Source organism: Staurois parvus, unplaced genomic scaffold (assembly GCF_062004578.1).
Source record: "Staurois parvus isolate SC_StPar_1 unplaced genomic scaffold, SC_StPar_1.0 ptg000031l, whole genome shotgun sequence".
NCBI lineage: Eukaryota > Metazoa > Chordata > Amphibia > Anura > Ranidae > Staurois > Staurois parvus.
Genome location: NW_028317827.1, coordinates 568,001 through 593,446, shown reverse-complemented (window position 1 = coordinate 593,446; position 25,446 = coordinate 568,001). Strand labels below are relative to the sequence as shown.

General features: G+C 42.9%; 1 protein-coding gene across 2 annotated transcripts in view; it reads left to right on the top strand.

The window, feature by feature from the left end:
• CACNB4 (calcium voltage-gated channel auxiliary subunit beta 4) overlaps positions 1-25,446 on the top strand; it is a 253,164-nt gene that overhangs the window by 105,974 nt on the left and 121,744 nt on the right. Inside the window, exon 1 of one of the 2 annotated variants that reach the window (XM_089659478.1) lies at positions 6,348-6,777. The exons of the other annotated variant lie outside the window; for it this stretch is intronic. Within the exon in view, the coding sequence (XP_089515604.1) occupies positions 6,733-6,777 (45 nt within the window). The 5' untranslated portion in view covers positions 6,348-6,732. Of the gene's footprint in view, positions 1-6,347; positions 6,778-25,446 lie in introns of those variants that run through there. 2 annotated transcript variants of the gene reach the window in all.

Here is a 25,446-nt window from a genome sequence, read left to right as displayed (position 1 = left end):
CACAGGAATGCGGTGCGGTTCCTGTGCAAATCACATGCCATTTAACGCACCACATATATGTGAACCCAGGCTAAAGGGACATGTGTCTATTTACACCCACCTACATCCAATTTTATCCGATCCTCTAAAAATTCTATCGAATGGATCCCCATAGAGGAGAGCAGGTTGTGTCTGTGTCAGTTCTGCATAGGCGGAGTAGACACAGATCAGCCATCCGCCTGCTCAGCTGGGATTAGTGGACAGATCCCCTGCTAAGCAAGCAGCCTGCTGGCGGCGTGCACTCCATGAGAACGGGGCCTAAAGGAAATAAAATGTCTTAATTCATGTGCAATCACCTGGCTTTATATGGAAATGCCGCACAGTAGCTGAAACCTGAAATCAGACACTCGGAATTTTTGTAGTGTAGCCTGTGGTAAGCCACTTACCTTGAGAGGTATACATACTGTATCTTGCCTTGGAATTAGGTTTGTTGCAGTACCCATCCTGGAAGCTGGTGGGCAGAAGTGAGCTGTACTCGGGCAGGCTAACAACATTGAGACATTGTGGGGGGGCAGCACTAAGGCGGGGGTATCCATACTGGGCACTAAGTCTGCAGTGTATGTTCATTCATGTGTATGCTCAACCTCTGCATCATTGGGCTGTCATAGTGCAGAAGGGGAGAGGGGGATCACAAATGTCTGCTTCAGGCAGTCCTGGCTCACTGGAGTTCAGGGTGTATACTGTTTTGCGGTAAGGTTCATTAGTTGTCCAAGCAGCAATCAGGAGGTGGGCAAAGACAAAGCAGACTTTGAAAAGTGTTGTCACCCTCCTTATGCTAGCAAAGTGATGGTAAATAGTAATGGATGTCTCCTGATTGTTTTATTACCAGAAGAAAATTGGCACAAAATAGTAAAAAAAATTATTTTGTAACATTTAGCTGCATATTTCTTTCTATTACCATAACCTACTGCCAAAAAGCAACACAAAATAAATTCTCCTGCTCCGATACCATATATGCGCATGTCATTTGTTGTTTGTACCCGTAGCAGGGCGCGGAAACAATAGTGCGCATTTTGGCTTTTTTACCTAAAACACACTGACACTCACTGGCAATGATACTATTTTTTTTTTAATCCTACCTAAGGCTAGGTTCACATCTGTGCGGGTGCTGCCGCTACGGATCCGCACAAAAATCCGTGCAGCCGCAACACCCGCACAGAAGAATGCGGACTCGCGGGCGGGTGACATTAGTTCTAATGGCATGCTGCCCGCACTGGAAAACACAACCATACTGGGAACCGAGGTTCTCATGCGGGCTGCGTTTTCACAAGAAGTGCAGGGACTTCTTCCCTGCGTATCCCGGGGCACGGGAGTCCATTTAAACGAACGGGCTCTCGTGCCCACGCAAAACGCGGACCGCAGGAATGCACATATGCAGGGGTGTATTTACCACAAGGCAAACAAGGCATTTGCCTAGGGCGGCATTCTTCAGGGGGGCAGCACTGCCCCCCAAAAGAAGGGACACGCACAGCATGGGGACCAGGTGGGATCTGAGAGAGGCTGCGGGCTGCTTGATGGTGTATGAAGAGCCTGACTCTTGTTCCTGGGGAACAGAGCTGTGAAGGTGAGTGTCTTCTCTCTTGCTGGGTGGGGGTGTTGTCAGTGTATGGGGGGTGGTGGTAGTGGAAGGCTTTCTCGGGTGGGGGTGGGAGGGAGCTGGGGTGTTGTTGGTCAATGCAAGGCTCTCTTCGTGGGGGAGGGGGGTGTTGGTCAGTGTCAGGGTCTCTCCATGGGGGGAGACGATTTTTGTGTTGCCTAGGGCAGCACGAAACCTAAATACACCACTGCACATATGTGAACCAGTGCTAAAATACACTGCCCCTGACCTTTGACTCTGACTTTGACCTTTGACCCTAACCTAGATCAAACCCTGATATAGCTATTCTTCTTTTTTTTATTATTTAACCCCTTCCTGCTGGTGTCTCCTGGCCCTTTAAGAAGTTTCAGATTCCGGGAGGTGCCATTTTGGTCATGTGACCGCCGTGATTGGCAGTCACATGATTGAAAAGCTCCAGAATGAAAGTAGCTATCTGGAGTTTCTGTTACCTGCCGGTATGTGTGCACATAGGCCACGCGCTCTCGGTACAGCATTGTTTACATTTTGGTACACATACTGTATATGCTGCTTCCTGGCGTAAAGGTTCACCCACCAAGAGGCTACATATATGTGTATGGCCGTCGGAACTTTTTTTCCTTTTTCCTCTTCTAGCAAGGAGAAAATGTATTCAATAAATAATACCCAGTGATACTACCAAGAATGTCCTTGTTCAGAAATTTCCAGGTAAAAGGTGACAACATACTGTCCATGTCTCCCCATTGTGTTTCTGCGTTGTCATCCTGTCACATACTCTACATGCGGCAATGGTGACACTCATTATGTGGGCATGCTCCACTGTTGTCACCTACTATATATAAAAATCAAACAAGCTTTAGGGGCTAATCATATGTAAAATGATATCTATGTGAAAAGTTATGCAAGGTCCAATCAATAACTGCTTATTATTTTTCACTACATTCTATGAATAAAGATACATTTCTTTTTATAGTAATATTGGATACTTGTATGTTTATGTAGTACCAATAATTCATCCCTTTTTGAGGATATTTATAAATCCAAACGGGTAGAACATAGTGTGATTTTTGCCAGGATTGACATGGAGCATGGTGTGCACAAAACTGTTGATGTTATTGTTACTCTGTATTGTTTGCTTACTAAATATACATTATATGGCCAAAGTATTGGTTGGCCTGCCTTTACACGGACATGATCTTTAATGGCATCCCAGTCTTAGTCTGTAGGGTTCAATATTGAGTTGGCCCCGCCCTTTGCAGCTATAACAGCTTCAACTCTTCTGGGAAGGTTGTCCACAAGGTTTAGGAGGGTGTCTATGGGAAGGTTGGACCATTCTTCCAGAAGCACATTTGTGAGGTCAGCCACTGATGTCGGATGAGAAGTCCTGGCTCGCAGTCTCCGCTCTAATTCATCCCAAAGGTGTTCTATCGGGTTGAGGTCAGGACTCTGTGCAGGCCAGTCACGTTCCTCCACCCCAAACTCACTCAACCATGTCTTTATGTACCTTGCTTTGTGCACTGGCGCGCAGTCATGTTGGAGCAGAAAGGGGCCATCCCCAAACTGTTCCCACAAAGTTGGGAGCATGAAATTGACCAAAATGTCTTGGTATGCTGACGCCTTAAGAGTTCCCTTCACTGGAACTAGGGGGCCAAGCCCAACCCCTGAAAAACAACCCCACACCATAATCCCCCTCTACCAAACTTTACACTTGGCATAACGCAGTCAGGCAAGTGTTGTTCTCCTGGCAACCACCAAACCAAGACACATCCTTCAGATTGCCAGACAGAGAAGCGTGATTCGTCCCTCCTGAGAACACATTTCCACTGCTCTAGAGTCCAGTGGTGGCGTGCTTTACACCACTGCACCTGACGCTTTGCATTGCACTTTGTGATGTAAGGCTTGGAGGCTGCTGCTCGGCCATGGAAACCCATTCCGTGAAGCTTCTCTATGTACAGTGTCCATGCTTTATATTAGCACTGATCACTGTATTGGTGTCACTGGGGATGTCAGTGACACCAAGTCAGTTCCTCCCAGTGTCAGAATGTCCGCTGCAGTACCGCTATAAGTCGCTGATCGCCGCCATTACTAGTAAAAATAAAAAATCCCAGTATACATACCGCCATTTGTAAATGCTATAACTTTCACGTAAACCAGTTAATTTACATGTATTCAGGTTTTTTTTTAGCAAAGACCTGTAGCAGAATACATTTTGGCCTAAATTTATGATGAAATTTGATTTTTTGAACTTTTCTACTGGACATGTTTAATAGCAAAAAGTAAAAAATATAGTTTTTTTCTCAAAATTGTTGGTCTACTTTTTTATAGTGCAAAAAATTTAAAACTGCACAGGCAATCAAATACCACCGAAGGAAAACTCTATTCGTGGGAAAACAAAGGACATAAATTTCATTTGGGTGCAGCATTGCATGACCGCGCAATTGTCAGTTAAAGTAACACAGTGCCATATCGCAAAAAATGGCCTGATCATGAAGGGGGGTAAATCCTCTGGAGGGCAAGTGGTTAATAGATCATTTGATAGGTGATTTATGTTGTTTTATTTATTGAGAGTGGAGCGCGGTACTAGATTGCTATTTAATTATTGCTCAAAACTGTTGCCAACATGTTCTGTCATTTTGTTATTTAAAATGTTTTTTTTTTTTATGCTGAAACCCCTTTTTTGTTTTTTCCTATGTATATGCTGTATATAGGTACTGTATACACTGCGCACTCCCACCTGGCAGTACTAGGGTTGTTGGTTTGAATCCCAACCACATCACCACCTGCCTGGAGTTTTCATGTTCTCCCTGTTCCTGCATGGGTTTCCTCTGGCTTCTCTGGTTTCCTCCCACACTCCAAAGACATGCTGGTAGGTTAATTGGATCCTGTCTAAATTGGCCCTAGTATGTGTATGTATGAATGTGAGTTAGGGACCTTAGATTGTACAACTTTTAAGGGTTAGGGACTGATGTGAATGTACAATATAAATGTAAAGCTTTGCATAAATTGACAGCTATATAAGTACCTGAAATATTAAACAAAAAAAAAAAAAAACAAAAAAAATAAATATATATATATATATATATATATATATATAGCTCTCTGCAGGTCATTCACTAGGTCCCCCCGTGTGGTCCTGGGATTTTTGCTCACCGTTCTTGTGATCATTTTGACCCCACGGAGTGAGATCTTGCGTGGAGCCCCAGATCGAGGGAGATTATCAGTGGTCTTGTATGTCTTCCATTTTCTAATTATTGCTCCCACAGTTGATTTGTTCACACCAAGCTGCTTGCCTGTTGCAGATTCAGTCTTCCCAGCCTTGTGCAGTTTTACAGTTTTGTTTCTGGTGTCCTTCGACAGCTCTTTGGTCTTCACCATAGTGGAGTTTGAAGTGTGACTGTTTGAGGTTGTGGCCAGGTGTCTTTTATACTGATAACAAGTTCAAACAGGTGCCATTGATACAGGTAATGAGTGCAGGACAGAGGAGCCTCTTAAAGAAGAAGGTACAGGTCTGTGAGAGCCAGAAATCTTGCTTGTTTGTAGGTGACCAAATACTTATTTTCCACCATAATTTGCAAATAAATTCTTTCCAAATCAGCCAATGTGATTGTCTGGATTTTTTTCTCATTTTGTCTCTCATAGTTGAGGTCTACCTATGATGCCAATTTCAGGCCTCTCTCATCTTTTTAAGTGGGAGAACTTGCACAATTGGTGGCTGACCAAATACTTTCTTGCCCACTGTATATATATATATATATATATATATATATATATTGCATGTTCTCCCTGTGCCTGCGCGGGTTTCCTCTGGCTACTCTGGTTTCCTCCCACGCTGCCTAAATTGTCCCTAGTATGTGTATAAATGTAAGTTAGGGACCATAGATTGTACGCCCCTTGAGGGTTAGGGAGTGATGTGAATGCGCAATATATATGTAAAGCGCTGCATAAATTGACGGCGCTATATAAGTACCTGAAATTAAAAAAAAAAAATGATGTGTGTGTACATATATATATATATATATAATGTTATTTTTTTTATTATTATTATTTATTTATTTAAGATAAACAGTGTTTTAGTAAACTAAATGTAAGGGGTAACTTTAAAATTTCCCATTTCTGTGTTTTTAATGTGACAGAAATAATGTGACAGAAACAGAAATAGAAAAAAGGTAGCGCTATAACCAAATGATCAATAATCATAAAAACCCATCATCAAATAATATTAAAAAAATAAACACAAAAAGTGAAAAAAGTGTAAATTTTTTTTACTTTTTTTTACTTTTTGTGTATATTTTTTTATTATTATTTGATAGTTTTTTATGCTTATTGATCATTTGGTTACAGCGCTACCTTTTTGCTATTTCTGTCACTTTTTACTTTGTTTGACGGTGAGGTTTTAGCTGCTTTTTCATTAAGAGTTATTATATTTATGGTTAATTAGGTGTTTTTTAGTGGCGCTATCCATACCCTTTACTAATTACTGTGTTTTTAATGAAATGACTAATTGTATCACCATATTAATGAAAATGATAGAAAGGCAAGTGTCCAGTTCCATGGTCTAAGCAGAGATGGTTTGGGATCCGTCAGTTCAGCGTCAATGTTTCCCCGGATATGAGTTTAAATATTGGCGATATGACCTTGCCTATATAACAGGTACACTTTAAAGAGAAAGGAGAAAAAAAAACATTGTTAAGTGAGAATTAACACAGAGAGGAAGGAGGGGGGTGGAGTGGGGAGCGAGAGGAATCTTGCATTTTACAGTGTAAGCCCTGTGCTTGCACTATCAAAGCAGATGTACTTCCAGCTGAGCGAATCTAGCCAATCACAGCCCACATTCCTAGGTCTCCGCTCACCAGTCCTTGCTGGGGAAGGGTTCGTTTCATGCTCTGAATTTGGAAGACAGATAAAAATGCCAGCTCTAAACTGCCTCTAGGGATCACCTTCCCTCTGTAATATGAATGAACAGCATCTTGGCTGGGGCATCCAAACACACACACAAAAAATTGACAGCGCAGCCTTGGTACTATCTTGAGGCCTTGCCTATATCTCTCTCCCCTTCCCCGGCAGTGCTGTGCTAGCTCCTTGGTTTCTGCATTGGAAGGTGCACTGGATTCTGGACCTCCATGTACGACAATTTGTACCTGCATGGATTTGAAGATTCGGAGGCGGTAAGCATCCCTGGCTCCTCTTGCATCCTCCTAGCTCATGCAGACAAAATAGATGCTCGTTTAAAGTGCAGGAGATGTGTTTTTGCTGTAGAAATAGGAATCATTTGGAACCTACCGGTCCTGTTTTTGCATTGAAGATCTTTGTGTTTGTTTTTGTTTTTGAATGGTGCTTCCTATTTTTGAAAAATATTATGTTTTATGTTTATTCTTATTTTTTTATTTTTTTTCAGAAATATTTTGGTTATACTGGCACTGAAATGTCCCTTTAATTGAGTCCTACATAAGATCATCAGAGATAGTCTGATATTTGTCCTGTAACAATGCCTGTAGAATAATGTGGGTTGGGTTTTGCTATAGATTTCTATATTTTTATGTATTATTATGTGTTATGTTGGTTTATAGGCCCGTATGTCTGTTTTAACTTTGTAGAGCGCCGCATCCAAGCTATAGACATTAATGAATAATAATAATTAGCATTTCAATACGTCGGCTGTTGCTGTGAATTTTTTCAAAGAGCTTACACTCCGCTGACTGTGGACAAGGTAATAATGTGTATAGGTATCTATAAGCCCAATGCTGGCATTCCTCTTTGGATCGGGGTGGAAGGTCTGTCGTTGTTAGGCCAGCATAACAGGGACACTTGGGACCGAACGGTTGAATTATTGGTTTAAAATTTAAGGGACACCAGCGAGAACGTTGTATACATCCAAGACACATTTTAAAAAAAAAAGCAAAAAAAAAAAAAGAAAAGCAACCTTATGTAAGTAGAATTGATTTTCATAAATGAGCCCGGTGTGTACGTCATTGCAGATGTGTAAACTTACTGGTGTGATAACCACAAGGGAGCGGATTGCATATCCGCGCTGCCTCTGCGTTCCCCCCCCCCCCCCCCTCGATCAGCAGATATGGTGCTTTACACTGTTAGAAATGTATGTCATCCAGCCCATGTGCAACATTTAGCGTCGCATGCAATCCCAAGCACCAGGTGCCAGAAAAGCTTTATTTGAAGCGTTGTTCATTTGGACGGCGGTGGGGAAAGTGGAAAATAGGGGAAGAAGGAGGGCAAGCGTGTTTCTTGCAAGCTGCCTGCAAAGGATGTGCAGAAACCATTCTGTTTGCATCCTTTTCAGGGGGAGGACAGGCAGGAGGAGGGGGGGGGGAGGAGGGATCTTCGCCTCGTCTCTGGAGATCTACTCTTTGTGTAGCAGCAGTAGCAGCCGCTCTTGGAGGGAAAATCAGAAATGCTGGCCTTGTGTCTCCATCATCTACAAGACATTTATTTTGAAAAAAAATGGATTTTACTATATTTTTTGGTTACACTTATTTTTAGCGATGGGAATGCAGGCCGATTGTAACAGATTTCTGAATATTTACTAATACAGGCCTCTTGTATCATGCTGCCTCTGCTTTCCGCACATCTTCGGGATGTGTACATGCAACGTGAAGAAGGATATATATTTTTTTTAAATATGTGTTAAGATCAAGCACTCTAGGCCAGTGGTTGCCAACTCATCAGCCAGAGGGGGCTTCAAATGTGGCCCCTGACATCAAGGGCCACACATAGGAGTTGATTTACTTAAGGCAAATAGACTGTGCACTTTGCAAATTGCAGTTGCACACTGCAAGTGCAGTTGCTCTAGGGAAGGGGGTCTTCAAACTGCAGCCCAAGGATATGCAATGCTTGAGATGACTGTCAGGGACTTCAGAACTAATAGAGGAAATACGGGCCAGAGAGTGTGGACAGGGTCAGGGGAGGACTGACAACTCATGGGGCCCCCCGGGCAATAGGGGATCATGGAGCCCCTGTGTCCTTGCCCAAACTCAAAAAAGCCTATGAAAAAGGTACCAGGGGCATCTCATGGGGCCCCCTACTGACCCCGGCCCTCGGGCAGTGCCCGAGTTTCCAAACGGTCAGTCCACCCCTGGACAGGGTACACTTTTGGCTGGGGATAAGCTGCAGAAGGCAATATGAACCTGAGAACATGTTACATGAGGCTAGTAGAGATCAAGGGCCAGATGTGGCCCTTTGCTACCCTGTATCCGGCCCTTGGGGCACTATTCCTCCCACTGAGACCAACAATGGGGCAGTACTTCTTCCCATGAAACCAATGATGGTGTGCTATTCTACCAATGGTGGGGCACTACTCCTCCTCCTACTGACTGACAACCCTGAGGCCATGTTTATTCTCACTGATGCTGGGGCCAGGACATTTTCTATCCTCACTGGCCCTAACCCGGCTCTCCTAAAGTCTGAAGGACAGTACTGGCCCTTTGAAAAGTTTGGAGACCCCTGCTCTAGGGCTTAGTAAATAATATAGAGCTTCACTTTACAAAGAATACCCAATCACATGCAAGGAATAAAAAAACAGCATCTTTGATTGCACGTGATTGGATGATAGGAGCCAGCAGAACTTCTGCTCATTTATTAAGCTCTGATGAAACTGCAAAGTTGCAAAGTGCACAGTCTATTTGCCTTCAATAAATGCACCCCATAATGTTCAATATATGCAATGCTTGAGATGACTGTCAGGGACTGCATAACTAATAGAGGAAATACAGGCCAGAGAGTGTGGACAGGATACACTTTTGGCTGGGGATAAGCTGCAAAAGGCATTATGAACCTGAGAACATGTTACATGAGGCTAGTAGAGATCAATGGCCGGATGTGGCCCTTTGCTACCCTGTATCCGGCCCTTGGGGCACTATTCCTCCCACTGAGACCAACAATGGGGCAGTACTTCTTCCCATGAAACCAGTGACGGTGTACTATTCTACCAATGGTGGGGCACTACTCCTCCTCCTACTGACTGACAACCCTGAGGCCATGTTTATTCTCACTGATGCTGGGGCCAGGACATTTTCTATCCTCACTGGCCCTAACCCGGCTTTCCTAAAGTTTGAAGGACAGTACTGGCCCTTTGAAAAGTTTGGAGACCCCTGCTTTAGGGCTTAGTAAATAATATAGCGCTTCACTTTACAAAGAATACCCAATCACATGCAAGGAATAAAAACAGCATCTTTGATTGCACATGATCGGATGATAGGAGTCAGCAGAGCTTCTGCTCATTTATTAAGCTCTGAAGTAACTGCAAAGTGCACAGTCTATTTGCCTTTAATAAATCCACCCCATAATGTTCAATATATGCAATGCTTGAGATGACTGTCAGGGAATGCACACCTAATAAAGGAAATATGGGCCAGAGAGTGTGGACAGGGTACACTTTTGGCTGGGGATAAGCTGAAGAAGGCAATATGAACCTGGGAACATGTTACATGAGGCTAGTAGAGATCAATGCTACTACCCTAATCAGTTCCCACTGCTGATGCCTGAGGGCTGCACATCATTATTATTATTATTATACAGGGTTTATATAGCACCAACAGTTTGCGCAGCGCCTTACAAAATGAAGGTAGACATTACAGTTACAATACAATTTGGTACAAGAGGAAACAGAGGGCCCGGCTTGTTAGAGCTTACAATCTAGGAGGAAGGGTTGAGTGATACAAGAAGGTAATAGCTGTGTGGGGGGATGAGCTGATGGAGGAAATAAAAGGCAGTTTACTCGTTAGCAGCAGGATAGGCTTCTTTAAAGAGAAAGCTTTTCAGGGATCGTCTAAAGGTGGATAGATTAGGGGATAGCCTGACAGATTGGGGTAGGGAGTTCCATAGGATGGGAGAACCTCGGAAGAAGTCCTGAAGACGAGCAAGCGAGGAGGTGACACGGGAACTAGAGAGCAGAAGGTCTTGGGAGGATCGAAGAGAGCAGTTTGGTTGATATTTTGAGACCAGGTTGGTGAGGTAGCTGGGGGCAGAGTTGTGGATGGCTTTGTAAGTTGTTGTTAGTATTTTGGATTTTATTCGTTGGGCGAGTGGAAGCCAGTGGAGGGATTGGCAGAGAGGGGTAGCAGACACTGAACGGTTGGTAAGGTGGATGAGCCTGGCAGTAGCATTCACGATGGACTGGAGGGGGTATAGCCTATGTAAATGTCATCCAATGAGGAGGGAGTTGCTGTAGTCGAGGCAAGAGATAACCTGCGAGTGAATTAGGAGCTTTGTGGTATCATTGGTTAAAAAGGGGCATATTCTGGAGATGTTGCGGAGGTTGAGGCAGCATGATTTGGACAGGGATTGGATGTGGGCCTGAAAGGATAGTTCAGAATCCAGGGTTACCACTAGCATCCTGGCATGCGGTAATGGGATCATATACCAAAGGGCCTCATGTGGCCCTTGGGCCACAGTTTTGGCACCAGGGCCCTAGGCCATGACTAAGGTGGCGTTACTCCAAATCCAGCCTGGGGCCTTATTCAGCTGGGTGAAGAGCAATGGGCATAGGGTAATCATCCACAATAGCAAACCATCTTCAGCTATTACTCACTGAGCTATCTTCAGTAAACTGAAATCTGATTGGTTGCCTATAGCTGGCAAGCCTGTTTTGGAAAAGCAAGAAATACATTATTTAAGGGCCTGTTCACACATCTAAAGTAGGCAAGCAGACGTCTGTCCTGCAGTGCTGAGCGTTGTAACTAGGCAAGGAACTATTTACTTTTTTAAAACTTTATTGAAATGTCAAAATTACATTTCATGCATGACTATTTGCTGCAGCTGTGACTGGCAAGCTCTGGTACTTTGCATGCATGACTGCATTTTTCAGCACTGCACAGCATCAGCGTTGTGGATATAAAGGGGGTACACATAGAAAACAGTTGTTTTCTTTGTGCCCTTGTGGTGAATGGCATTGATCCTGAAAACCGGCAACCACCACATATAGTGTGAATAGACCCTAAAGCATACCTTGGGTTTGGAACAAGGCCATAGCTAGGAATCCGAGGTAAATAGGAATCTGAGACCTACAATATCTCATTATTAAAGTACATCTACATCTAATAACTAATATCTCATGTAAAATTTAACATGTTAATGTCATTTCAAAGGCTCATTTTTTTAAGGCTGTAGCTGTCATTAAAAAAAAAAAAAAGGGGGGGGGGTGGACTCATGCACTGCCAAAGATATAAAAACGAAGAAGCCGCTGACACCTAACTAGACTAGCATGGATGAAACATTAGTAGATAAGGTGATGTAGCGCTAATACCATGTGATAATAGACATAAAGAATATAAATAAAGGACTCAATATTAAATAGGTGAATACATAAATTATATGAATGGATATATACTGTAGGTGTACAGTGGTACACCTAATGTGTAGCCCAAAAACATGTCATCAAGAATGTGACTAAATATAAGTGATAGGTTATATAAGTGAAACAAATATTAACCAAATATAAATACATGTGATCATAAATGAACAATATTCATAAATCATATAGCACAAAGTCCCAAATGTATAACTGTGCTGAATCAATCTTAGACTGTGAAAATAAATACGTGCTGTCATTAAAAGATTACTTTGTGATCCTGCCATGTGCTTGTTCAGGCACTTCCTCTTATGGGGTGACAACTGTCTTCTAGTTGTGCTCCTGCATTCTCACCGTGTCACATGTTCCTTTGGTTGAAGCTTCTTCTGGCATTAAAAATAAAGTAAAAAATGTGTTGCGCTGCTGAAAGTAAATCAATAAATAATACCATGTGTAAAGTATAACCCCAACAGAATTACTCCACATAAGTGTAATCACAAGTGAATCCACATTTATATATGCAATCAATAAAGGTGCAAATGATAGTTCCCAAATCACTTCCACTCCAAGACAAAAAAAGTTCAAAACATTGATCTTCCAACTGGTGAGTGAGCCCACTTTCCCAGTGTTGTAAAGTTTTTAATACATCAATGTGCATCACCACACTCGTATAAAATAGACCCTCACCTGCAGGCATTGACCTACTGAATTATGACAGGTCAAGCAACGCTTTCCCCTTCCCTGTGGGTCATATAAGGGTCTCTCAGTGGTTCCCCGGGTTCCTCTGTCTCTTCCACTGCCCATACAAGATATCTATGTCATTCAAATTCACTGTACCACTGCTGTAATTCTGTAGGGTGAAGCTCAAAGCCAAATAGAAGCCACCATAGTGTAGTACATAAGGCTCATGTACACTGCAGCTGATAAACTCACGTTTAGGAGCGTTTCTGCATTTTTTTTCAGCAGCCCCTGAACTCTCCCTAATGTTTTCCTATGTGTCCATGTACACTATGTCGTTTACAGTCGTTTACAGGCAGCTGAGTTTACAGTTGTTTTTTTGAATGTACCAAACTTGCGTTCAGGAGTAGATTTTATCAGCGTTTCAAATGCCAAAAGGCTAACCGTGTTTATAAGTGTTTGCATCTGGAAATTTTTTTTAACTCTTCCATTTCCAGATGCTGTCCAGAACCCTTTGTCATCATGAAAAATGCATGAAAAGCGTTTTCCCACTACTCATATGGACCTGATACACCATACTTTGGATGTGTTCCAGCTCACTTCTGTGCAAAAATTATTGCAGCAGTGTCTAAAATATTTTCTTTCATGCAAAACCTCAAACACCACAAAAAAAAAAAAATAAAAGGTGGCTAATCTCAACAAATACGGCTCTCTCTGCTTCTGCTCCCTCTCTTTCTCTCAAAATGTCTGAAATAGTTAATTTTTTACTGTTTTTCAGTGCATTCTGGGCATTTTGGTCGGTCTCCTGAGGTTATCTTTAAAAAATGCTTCTAAACGCAAACGCGCATAAACGCGGTATGCAAACGCGGCTAAACAGATGTTTTTTAACCTACGTTTTCCGGCAGTCAGTTTCCATCGTTCAGAAGTGTCCCGTGTACATGGAGCCTTAAAAACACCAACTTGTTTATTAAAAATTCACTCATATATAACTGATGAAATCTTGCTTTAAAACATAACTGCAGTGACTCCAGATAATAGCACTCAGCGTCCTGTAGTACCTCTGGTATTCCAGCTCTGACATCACCTTGCTCCTACCCAGGGGCGGACTGACCATTTGGAAACTCGGGCACTGCCCGAGGGCCCGGTGTCAGTAGGGGGCCCCATGAGATGCCCCTGGTACCTTTTTCATAGGCTTTTTTGAGTTTGGGCAAGGACACAGGGGCCCCATGATCCCCTATTGCCCGGGGGCCCCATGAGTTGTCAATCCACCCCTGCTCCTCCCTACGTGTATCGTCACAATTCACGTGACTTTATCAGGGATCCTAAAAGCTTTACAGCTTATATATATTTGTGATGAGCGCACAATCATTGTGATTGCAGCAGCTGGAACAATTGTATCCATATTATTTTATTTTAAATCCGCACACATTTTGGCAATGCACAAATCATTTTTGGGGTTATTATATACTTCTGGCATTACCAGACACACATTATGCAGGCATGGTCAGCCATTGTCACTATCAGGAAGCTGGGCTAGAGCAATAATGTGCAGCTGACAATGGGGCGAGTGCAAGTAGACAAGAAGTGGCAAAAGAAGGCTTTAGGAGATCAGTAACACCAAGATGAAAAAAAAAGAGGAAAAAAGTGAAAACCATGTTTTATGAAAAAAAAACAAAAAACATGGCAAGTGTTTATGGTACACAGTGTTTATCCACTTGCCCTCCAGAGGATTTATCCCCCCTTCCTGACCAGGCCATTTTTTGCAATACGGTGCTGCGTTATTTTAACTGACAATTGTGCAGTCATGCAACATCCCACAAATAGAGCTTTCTTTCGGTGCTATTTGATCGCCTCTGCGTTTTTTTATTTTCTGCACTATAAACAAAAAAAGACCGACAAATTTGGAAATAAACAATATTTTTGACTTTTTATTATTAAACATGTCCAGTAAAAAAATTTTAAAAATCAAATTTCGTCATTAATTTAGGGCAATATGTATTCTGCTACATGTCTTCACTAAAAAAAAAAATCCCAATATGTGTAAATTAATTGGTTTACGTGAAAGTTATAGCGTTTACAAATGGCGGTATGTATACTGGAATTTTTTTATACTAGTTTTATTTCTTACTAGCAATGGCGGCGATCAGCGACTTATAGCGGGACTGTGGCGGGCATTCTGACACTGGGGGGAACTGACTTGGTGTTAGTGACATCCCCAGTGACACCAATACAGTGATCAGTGCTAATAAAAAGCACTGACACTGTTGTAATGGCACTGAGCATGAAGGGGTTAATATCCGTTTGCTGTTTTACTATGTGGGTTGTGTGTGTTTCACTCTAAGCACACTGCTTTGTATGGCTCTGCTATGTAAAGCCATACAAAGCAGTGCGCAGGAGCTGACAGGGGAGAGATCTGTATTGTTTACATACAGGTCTCTCCCTGGTTGGAAATCCTTGGTGGGGAATCACTAGCCGGGACCTGGTGACTGACAGCTGAGGTCACGAATGGCGGCACAGGTAGGGCACGCGCGCGGCGTGCCCCTACCTGGAACTACAAAATCACCTATATATATGTGATTTTCTGCACCCGTGCCGCCCTGTAGCGGTATTTCTGCTATAGGGCGGTGTGGAAGCGATTATGCAACCTAAGGGGGTCATTTATAACAGAGAGCGGATATTGCACTGCTTGCGCTTGGGAGCATGCAGACTAGAAGCAATGACTGTGTCCATGCAGCTGCTGTGTCCCAATTGAAACGAATGGGCCTGCCTGCACAGGGGTGCAAGGAACGCCTGTATATCCCTGTGCAGGTAAACACGGCCCTGCATGGGTGTACGCTGTAGTCCACATTATATTCTGTTTTGGTTTGCATTCCATGCCCTGATGATTAAATATTGTGTAGCCATCTGAGCCTCATGGAATTCTCTCCACTTACCAGAGCAGAGAGCTCTATGATTGGAGGAGACTTGGTCATGTGACTTTGACTGGTTATGCGACCAGGATCTCCCTCCAGCTTGTTTTTCTTCATAGAACTGTCATTCAGTTATGTTCTACTTTTTAAATGAGCCCCATTATGTCATTCTGTTAGGGCTTCGTTTACGTTGAAGCTGAACTCCAAGCAAAACGTTAAATACGCAGATAAAATATAAATAATATATGAGAAATATATTTGCCCCCCAAAGGATTTTTATCTCCCTTTATCCAGTTCTGACATTTAAGCCTCGTACACACGATGAGAATATCGGACGATCGATTGTACTTTTTTTTTTGCAGGCTAGTATCAGATCAAAAATGATTAAGGTACTAGAGTTATGAATATTCTCGTAAGACAGGATACAACTTCCCGCGATGATGTACTGTATTGTATTGAATTGTACTGGAATGTATTCTTTCGTTTCCAAGCATGCTCGGTCTTGGCCACTCAATTCTTTACAGACGAATACCGTACTGATTAAATGAAAACTGTTCGTTCTGGTGTCATACGAGAAAAATGTTGGTGCTTGTCCCTTCGGATAATTTCACATGAACTGTCATGATCATGATCAGCTCGGTTGGTGGTGTACCCTACGTCACACTCAGAATAGGTTTGTGCAGGGAAGGTGTGGTGCGTGTTAGACAGGACAGTGTGGACGGACGGACCCACAGAGCCCAGTGCCGGGAAGGATGGAGATGGTGATCGGTGAGCTTTTACTCCCCCAGAGCTCCCCCTGGTGACCATCCCTGTATCCAGACGAGGCTGCATACACGTCCTTAAAGGGGACTTCCAGATATAGCGCCACCCTGATGATATCTACCTACCTTAAAGAGGGATTCCGGGCAGACCTCCACTGATTAATACATTGCACATTATCCTTGCGCATCTGGTGAGTGCGCATTTTACCTATATGTTGCTGCTCACAGAACCTGTTTGACGATTGATACATTAACGGCAATAATTGTGTCACCTTGGGCCTCCATTGGATTTTTGCTTTTATTATGGACCTTTAATATTTTAATATTTTATAATGATTATTTATTGAATATTTTTTGACCCATATATTTTATCGAACATTTTATTTACCCATATCATTATACCATTCACTATAGAATTTTTCAGCGCTGCACTATTTTATATACGTTGTTATATACGTTATTACGTTGAAGGTTTTATGGTCTCCTTTCAGTGTACAGCTGCTTTTCTTGTCCTTAAAGCACTCTCTGACTCTCTATATGTCTTAGCTCTTGAAAGCTGCCTACTAACGATCAGATTATGGGGCGATCGCTCCGTAAATTGTATTTTTTGTCTGATTTTCTCATCGTGTGTACTAGGCTGTGCGCAGCTCCGCCACACAGCGCAACCCTGGCTGGCAATGCAGGAGACATGATTTTCCTCAACTATAATTCAAGAGTGCTTTCAGGTCTCAGGTCTTGTTCCTCCCACCAGCCTCTGAGTGGGCAGTGAAAGGAGAAGCAGCAGAGTGATGAGCTCTCCTTTCTGTCGCCCTGCTCTCTCCTTCTGTCAGTATGTTTTTTGTTAGCACTGCAGCACTGCTTTTCCCTCTACCAGTCTGAGCTTGACTGTATAAAGACTGTCAGAGCCTAATACCAAGCCAAATTCAGATACTTCTACTGCGTGCATTAATTAATTCATTTATAGGTGTATTTATAATACAGAGCTTCATTAAATTGTGTTTTTTTTTCTGCCTGGAGGGCTATATATATATAGAGCTTAAAGAAAGTCCAAAATGTCCATCAGTAAAGTCCAAGATGGGGTGGGGGAAGAAACTATGAGTGTTCACAATGGCACATTAGCAAAACAGCAGCATTAGTGGAAACACCCTCAGAGCAAAGCTGGACTCTGTATGCAAGAAAGAGAGAAGAGGGGTGTCAGACTAAGTACAGCATTAGATGTACAGTTTATTGGCACAGTAACTATTGGTAACGTACAAGAATTAAAAAAGAGATAGGCAAGTCACCAAAGACGTGGTCCAGACTCCCGGGAACTGAAGGAGGATAGAAGGTTTCCAGACTCCAGGGAACTGCAGGAGGATAGGAGGTGTCCAGACTCCCGGGAACCGAAGGAGGATAGGAGGTGTCCAGACTCCCGGGAACCGAAGGAGGATAGGAGGTTTCCAGACTCCCGGGAACCGAAGGAGGATAGGAGGTGTCCAGACTCCCGGGAACTGAAGGAGGATAGGAGGTGTCCAGACTCCCGGGAACCGAAGGAGGATAGGAGGTGTCCAGACTCCCGGGAATCGAAGGAGGATAGGAGGTGTCCAGACTCCCGGGAATCGAAGGAGGATAGGAGGTGTCCAGACTCCCGGGAACTGAAGGAGGACAGGAGGTGTCCAGGCATCAGGGTTATGGCTGGAAAGAGGATCCTGGAGGGGTCGGCCGCTGCAGGAAACCAGCATGGAATGCAAATGGCGCCGGGGTGGACATGACGTCAACGTTGGAATGTGATGACGTAGATGGGCGGTAATGCATTTTCGAAGCGGAGCTTCTTCCCATGTAACCGATCCCATGTATAAAATAAAATGACTGCAAAAACAAGGAAGCAGAGGGCACACCAGCCTAGTGCAATACCTGAGAGTTAGCTTTATTGAGTTAAAAAGAGATATTTACTCACAAATCAGTATCCAAAGCAATCGCGTCACCAGGTCAGCTCCTAAAGCATGAGAAGACCCTCAAATATCTGATGCATTTCAATAGGCGATCACCTCTTCATCAGAGCCATATATCTCTTTTTAACTCAATAACTCTCAGGTAATGCACTAGGCCGGTGTGCCCTCTGTTTCCTTGTTTTTGCAGCGAGTTCTTTGGGATTTCCCCAACCCTTAAAAGGCAGCAAGGCATGTGCTGATGTTTTTAAGGACCGGAAATATTTCCATCATTCACCACTCTTGAGCGCAGGAGGCATTTTTCTTGTTCTTTGATTATAATAAAAATGAGGCTGAAGGACACATCACGATGGTGCCTCTAGTGATGGAATAAAGTGGAATAAGACAGCCATTCTTAATTTTGGTTATATCATATACTAGTGTTGCACATATAACCCATAACATCCAAAACGTGATAATTAAACACTTAGTGAATACAATAATTGCAACTTAAAAGTCCTTTATGTGTGATATTATCTGTGCTTCTATGATATATTCCCACAACAGGTGCTCTTTATTCATTATATCCGCATATATTGTTAAACGTGCTCCTTCACCAGAGACATACATATATACTCTCACCTCCTTATATGACCCACATTGCATAGGTCAAATACCGCCTTTCCCTTTTAACCCGGGTAGGTATACTGTATAGATGGCTCCACTCTCCTGCTCACTCTGATGTACCGTCTCCTCTTTATCCCACAAATCCTCCGCATATGTAAACAGAAGCACTTGCCATAGTGTAGTATATAAATATAGCGTGATTTATTAAAAAATATAAAGTGCGCTCACATTTAAAAGTGTCTTACTGGGACACCACAGTAAAAAACCTGGTTGTAATGCAAATCCAATGTGTTCAGGAATTTCCAAGGTGGCAGTTCGTAAACTTCTGGTTTATCAGCTTGACGTCATCAGCCCACCCTACACGTTTCGTCACGTCATGTGACTTCCTCAGTTTCCTTGTTTTTGCAGCAAGTTATTTGGGTTTTCCCCAACCCTTAGAGGGCAGCAAGACATGTGCTGATGTTTTTAAGGACCAGAAATCTTTCCATCATTTCACCACTCTTGAGCGCAGGAGACAGTTTTCTTGTTCTTTGATTATAAAATAAAATGAAACTGATGGAAACATCATGATGGTGCCTCTAGTGATGGAATAAGGAGGAATAAGACAGCCATTCTTAATTTGAGGCCAGAGCTGGCCATAGGACGTGTATCTTAGTATTGAAATCTTGATACCACCCACTTACCTTTCAGGAGATTTACTCCCCTCCCTGACCAGGCCATTTTTTGGGATACGGTGCTACATTACTTCCCCAATAAATCCCAATAAGTGTATACTGTTTAGTTTGCACAAAAATTATAGCGTCTACAAACTATGGAACATATACTGGAATTTTTAATATATATATTTTTTTATACTAGGGCAATCAAAGGGTTGAATGTGTGCCTAGCTATGTGTTTGGTGTACACTAGGTGGCGATGTTACTACAGGAAGCGGATCGTGTTCCCAGCTTTGCAGGGACACAGGATCCGTCAATTCACCACCTGTCAGAACAGAGCTCTGCCTTGTTTACATAGGCAGAGCTCTGTTCTTTCTCCTGCCTGACGACATCAGTTCACCAGAACTTGCAAATCAGCTTCTACTATGAGTGTTCACAGCAGGTTCTAGCTGCCGGCGGCGTGCACGTGCCCCCTATGGCAGAAGTGCAAAATCACGTTCATATATGTGATTTTATGAATAAATAGCGCAAATCAAACAACTCATTCAATACATGTTACATATAAATTTATAATGAAAATAAGCAATTTAAATTGGTTATTTTTCTTATAATTTTATATGTAACATGTATTGCATGAGTTGTTTGATTTGCGCTGTTTATTATTCATATTTTTTGAATGTTGGTGTATTACACTGGTGCACAGCAGCAAATTTTTTATACTGAAAGAGTTTCTTTGTGCACTGGGGTTCTGTGTCACAATATATGTGATTTTGCACAGGAGGACCACCCTTCGCTGTAAAACTGCTATAGGGTGGTCCTCAAGTGGCTACAAGATCACAGTGTGCAATGTTTAAAGTACATGTAAATCCTACCTGAGTGATATTTAGTTTTGCTTATGTGTCATTAACAATGGACATTTTTCATATTTTGCTGCATATCAACACTGCTTATCTCATTCATCCCTTTTTACAGCCACTTCCTAACTACTTGAACTTTGGTAACTACTACACATCATTGCCCAGGTTTTCTTATGGTGGAATATGGCCGTGCAATGCACGTCAGTGTAGCCACCTGCAGTCTCCATTGTCAAAGCATGTGACAGAGTGACAACACAGGAGAACAATTTTGAGAAGGGACAGAGTGTTGCCACCCTGTAACAAGAAGTGCCTAAACCATGATCAGGGTAGGATTCCCACGAAAGCTGAAGTTTAATCTGCCGTTCCTCTGTCCTCCTTTCCTCCCTCATCAACATGCAAACAAAAGGTTGAGAGCTAAACCTTTCTGTTTATATTACATACCTTATTTAACTGGATCTCTGTGCTTCCCTATGCAATGTAAGCAGGTTTTGGCTGCCAGGGTGCTGTACAGAACTTCATGAAAATATCCCAGCACCTTGCTTTGCTTTAGTACTTCTCTAAAGAACCCTCATTCCTGATGTAATCAGTAGACTGGTTCTTGGGAGGAGTTTTACAAATATCAAAATGCCTTAAAACGGATCTACACTTTCTGAGCACCACAAACCAAAAACACTATTTCATTTTTAATATTCAAAGCAAACTCCCTATCCATCCATGTCTCCATGCTTTGTTGAGAAATCACTTCTGGCAGTGCTCATCTTGAGTAAGCGCAGATGATTCATGTAGCATTTACTTCCTGGAATCCATCTGCCCTTAGCTCAGGCATTGGCTGAGCTGAGAACCCTCCCTGCCCTGCTGAAGACTGTTGGGATGTATGACATCATTTGCCTAGGCATGGGAACCAGGAAGTAACTAGGAAGTAACTGAAGAAATGTAAAAAAAAAAGTTTAAAACAAGTAAATTTGATATAGCATTTTTGGGTTGTGGTGCTCAGATACAGCGCAGTTCCACTTTAATCTCATATTGTGGTGATTGGGTGCACATTACTTCAACCCCTTGACGCCAACCGCACGCAAATTAGTGGCCTCACAGAACTGGGCTTTTTTCCGTGGGGCCACTAATTTGCGTACCTGTCTTTCTGCTGGGAGTACAAAGAGCGGGGTGTCACTGAGAGCCCCAAGTCCCGGTTCTAATGATCGGGACCCGGAACTCCCAATTGCAGGTCACCTGATCGCTGTGATAGCCTCTGATTGGCTGTCACAGTGATCAGTCACTGTAATGCCCACCCCCCTTGTTTTCTCTTTCAGAATAGAGGAGAGAGATACATTGTATCTCTCTCTGTCCTTTCAGAGAGAAAAAAAAACAAGTGTGCGTAAAAAATAAATAATAAATAAATTCATGAATAAATAAAACAAATAAACAAAAATACCTAGATCACGGTTTGATTTAGGTCTGTGCTAGGGTTAGTGTTTTGGTCAAGGTCAGGGTCAAAGGTCAGGGTTAGGTTTTTTGTTTTTTGGGGGGTCAGGGGTATTTTTTATTTTTAAATTAGTATCAGTGTCAGTTAGTAGCAGAATACAAAAAAAACAGTAAAGCGCACTATGGTTTCTGGGCTGTACTAGGGGTGCAAACAACAACTAACATACACACATGTGGTATCGTTGCGATTGTCAGGAGCAGGAGAAATTATTTTGGGTTGTGGTTTAGTGGTAAGTTATGATAGTAGCAAGAAATATACAGCTAAATTTAAAAGTTTTTTTTTTACTATTTTGGGCCAGTTTTCCTTTGGTAATAAAAAAAAATCAGGAGATATCCATTACCATTCACCACCAAATGAAAGCCCAATTTGTCACGAAAAAAACAAGGTATAATCCACCAGGATGTACAAAGTAGTTGTGATGATATGAACGGTTTTGCTAAAACATGTCAAAATTGCAAAATTGTGCTTAGGCGTTAGGATTTGTTTTACCCTTAGGCGTGAAGGGGTTAACAAAGGTCATCTGAAGGGTCAGAGAGGAGCTGTCTCTCCAAAATAAGAACACTTGGGAACAAGGCTAACTGAGATTACCAGGAGCGCTTAAAGTGTTACTAAACCCATAACAGTACAATCAGTCTGTATATGCAGGAAAGCATGCTTGTTATACTTACTGTGGAGCCTAAGGGGTTAATCCTCCGTATTGTGTAAAATGGCCATTTGATCCTGTGTTCTCTGATCCTCCCCTTCTTCCAGAGTCCCCAATCCATCTGCCATAGTTAGAGCAGCAGTGGTAAGTCTGCTCATGCTCAGTTTGGTGTGTATTGCTAGAGATTTTTTTTGGGGGGGAGAGTGCATGTGATCTGCGCAGGGCCAATCACTTGTTCAGACAGAGGGTCAGGGGTCATGCAGCCTCATAGGACAGTCAGAGGAGAATGAAAACTCCTCCTAACAGATTAACAAGTGCTTGTCCGGACAGTGATAAAAGTCACAAGACTGCTATATACTGCTAATGAGAAAAGGTATTTAGCGGTTTATACTTACTAAAATAATTGAGTTTCTATGTTCTGTATACTGTTGAAGACTGGATATAGTGAATGCAGGGTCTTGGGTTTGGTAAGGGTTTAGTACGTGCCTGCCCTCTCCTCCATGTGGAATGTCAGCCACTTCAGACTTGGCAGTAAATGGAGTGATATGTTTGTATTTCATGGAAAAAGAATTTAATCTTCATCATGTGACCACACTGAACCACTTTACAGTTGATCTTGTTTTGTTAGGAAAATTAAAGGATAAGGTCATCTTTAAAGAGAAAAAAAGAAAAAGTGCACATATTTTTGCAGGTGAAGAAAATGTGAATTTATTTTTTTTTTCTAAGGAGCCTGCAGAGCATTGCACCCGCGATCAGCAGAATAAGGATGCAATCTCAGGCTCCTGCAGGCTCTCAGTATACTGATGACTGGCAGTACCTCGAAGAGCAGGAAGATCAATGAACTACGAGAGCGCTCACCAGTACCCTCGCAGTTCACTGAGAACCTATGACACGGCCGTGTGGGCGGAGCCCTGCACAGCCACGCACAGCAAGTGCTGGTAGAAAATCCCCCGCCCACTGTCATAGTGGTAGATCAGAGGGGCGTAACATGTAACATGTTACCAAAAGTGGACTTTTCCTTTAAACTGAACATGTGAGGTGCATACATGCTAAACAATAGGTAAGGATAAGGACTCATGCACATTGGGCGTTTTTACAGCGGCTGTTCTTGGCTTTTGGCGGGTTTTTTTTTGACAGCCAGTAAACTCCCCAGCATATTATCCTATGTGTCCATACACACTTAGTCCTCATGCACACGGGACGTTTTTACAGCTGCTGTTCTTGGCTTTTGGACTTTTTTTTTCTACAGCCAGTAAACTCCCCAGCATGTTATCCTATGTGTCCATGCACACATAGGCTTTAATCAGCGTTTTTTGGCGGGGGCGTTTTTTGGCTGGAAAAAACCCAGAGGAGGTTTTTAGCTGTAAAAACGCTCTAATAGTAAAATGCGGCAAATCTGCGTTTTTAGACTTTTTTTGAGCAAAAATGTTTTGATGTGAAAAAACGCTAAAGACCGCAAATGCAGCTAAATGCTAATGCAAAAATGCTAAAAAAACAATGAAAAACTCTTCTTTTTAACGTGACTTTACACAGTTAATGCTACCAGCATTATTAACCGCCTCCCGCCCATCATATAGTAAAATGACGGGTGCGAGGTGGTTCTCTCGTTCTGGGAGGACGTCATATGACGTCCTCCCATTCTAAACGCACATGCGCGGCTCTGGGAGCGCGCAGTGCGGCGATCGGTGGTGCGCTGTGTCCCTCGGACAGAGCCGAAGATGTCGGCTCGGTCATGTGATCAGCTGTGTCCAATCACAGCTGATCACATGTAAATAGGGAAATGCCGGTTATCGGCATTTCTCTCCTCACGAGCTGTCACGCTGACAGCTCAAGAGGAGAGGAGAGGAGAGCCGGTAATCGGCTTTAAGCGGAGGGGAAATGTACACTGATGATCAGTGTGCCCTGATGATCAGTGTAGCCCCAGCTGTGCCACCTGTCAGTGTCCATCAGTGCCACATCAATGCCACATCAATGCCACATTTCAGTGCCCATCTGAGCTGCCTTTCAGTGTCACCTATCAGTGCCACTTATCAGTGCCAGTCAGTGCAGCCTATCAGTGCCCGTCAGTGCTGCCTATCAGTGCCCGTCAGTGCTGCCTATCAGTGCTGCCTATCAGTGCCCGTCAGTGCTGCCTATCAGTGCCCGTCAGTGCTGCCTATCAGTGCTGCCTAACAGTGCCAGTCAGTGCCACCTAACAGTGCCAGTCAGTGCCACCTATCAGTGCTGCCTATCAGTGCCATATATGAGTGCTGCCTTTCAGTGCCCATCAGTGATGCCTGTCAATGGCCATCAGTGCCACCTACCAGTGCCTCCTCATCAGTGCCACCTATCAGTGCCCATAAGTGCAGCCTCATTAGTGCACATCAGTGAAGGAGAAAAATCACTTATTTACAACATTTTATAACAAAAACTAAAAAAAAATTGTTTTTTTCAAAATTTTCTGTGGTTTTTGGTTTGTTTAAGAAAAAATAAAAAATCCCAGAGGTGATTAAATACCACCAAAATAAATCTCTATCTGTCACAAAAAAATTATAAAAATGTCATATGGGTACAGTGTTGCATGACCGTGCAATTCTCATTCAATGTGAAAGCTGGAAATTGGCCTGGGCAGGAAGGGGGTATAAGTGCCTGGTAGGCTAGTGGTTAAAATGCGCAGTGTGCATGGAGACTAACAAAGTGCATTAGAAGCTGCACAGCTCAGGTAGAGCCCACTATATTTCCTGGCTGAAGGACGTTCATCACCATCTGGTGTTTTTTCCCCACCATTACTGTCCCTGGATTGCCCCTTTTCATTCGTTGGATTTCAGTTCTAGCACTCATGGGGTGCATTCGGGTAAAAAAAACAAATGGTGTCCTTGTGTACAGACCTATATTATTATACCCGCTTTCCCACCTCCCTATAGCAGATATACTGCTACAGGGCAGCAGGGGTGCGCAATATCACGTGTATATAGACATGATTTTGCACTTTCGGGTAAGGGGTGCACCGCCATTCTTTTGTGTAAAAAAAGCTGAA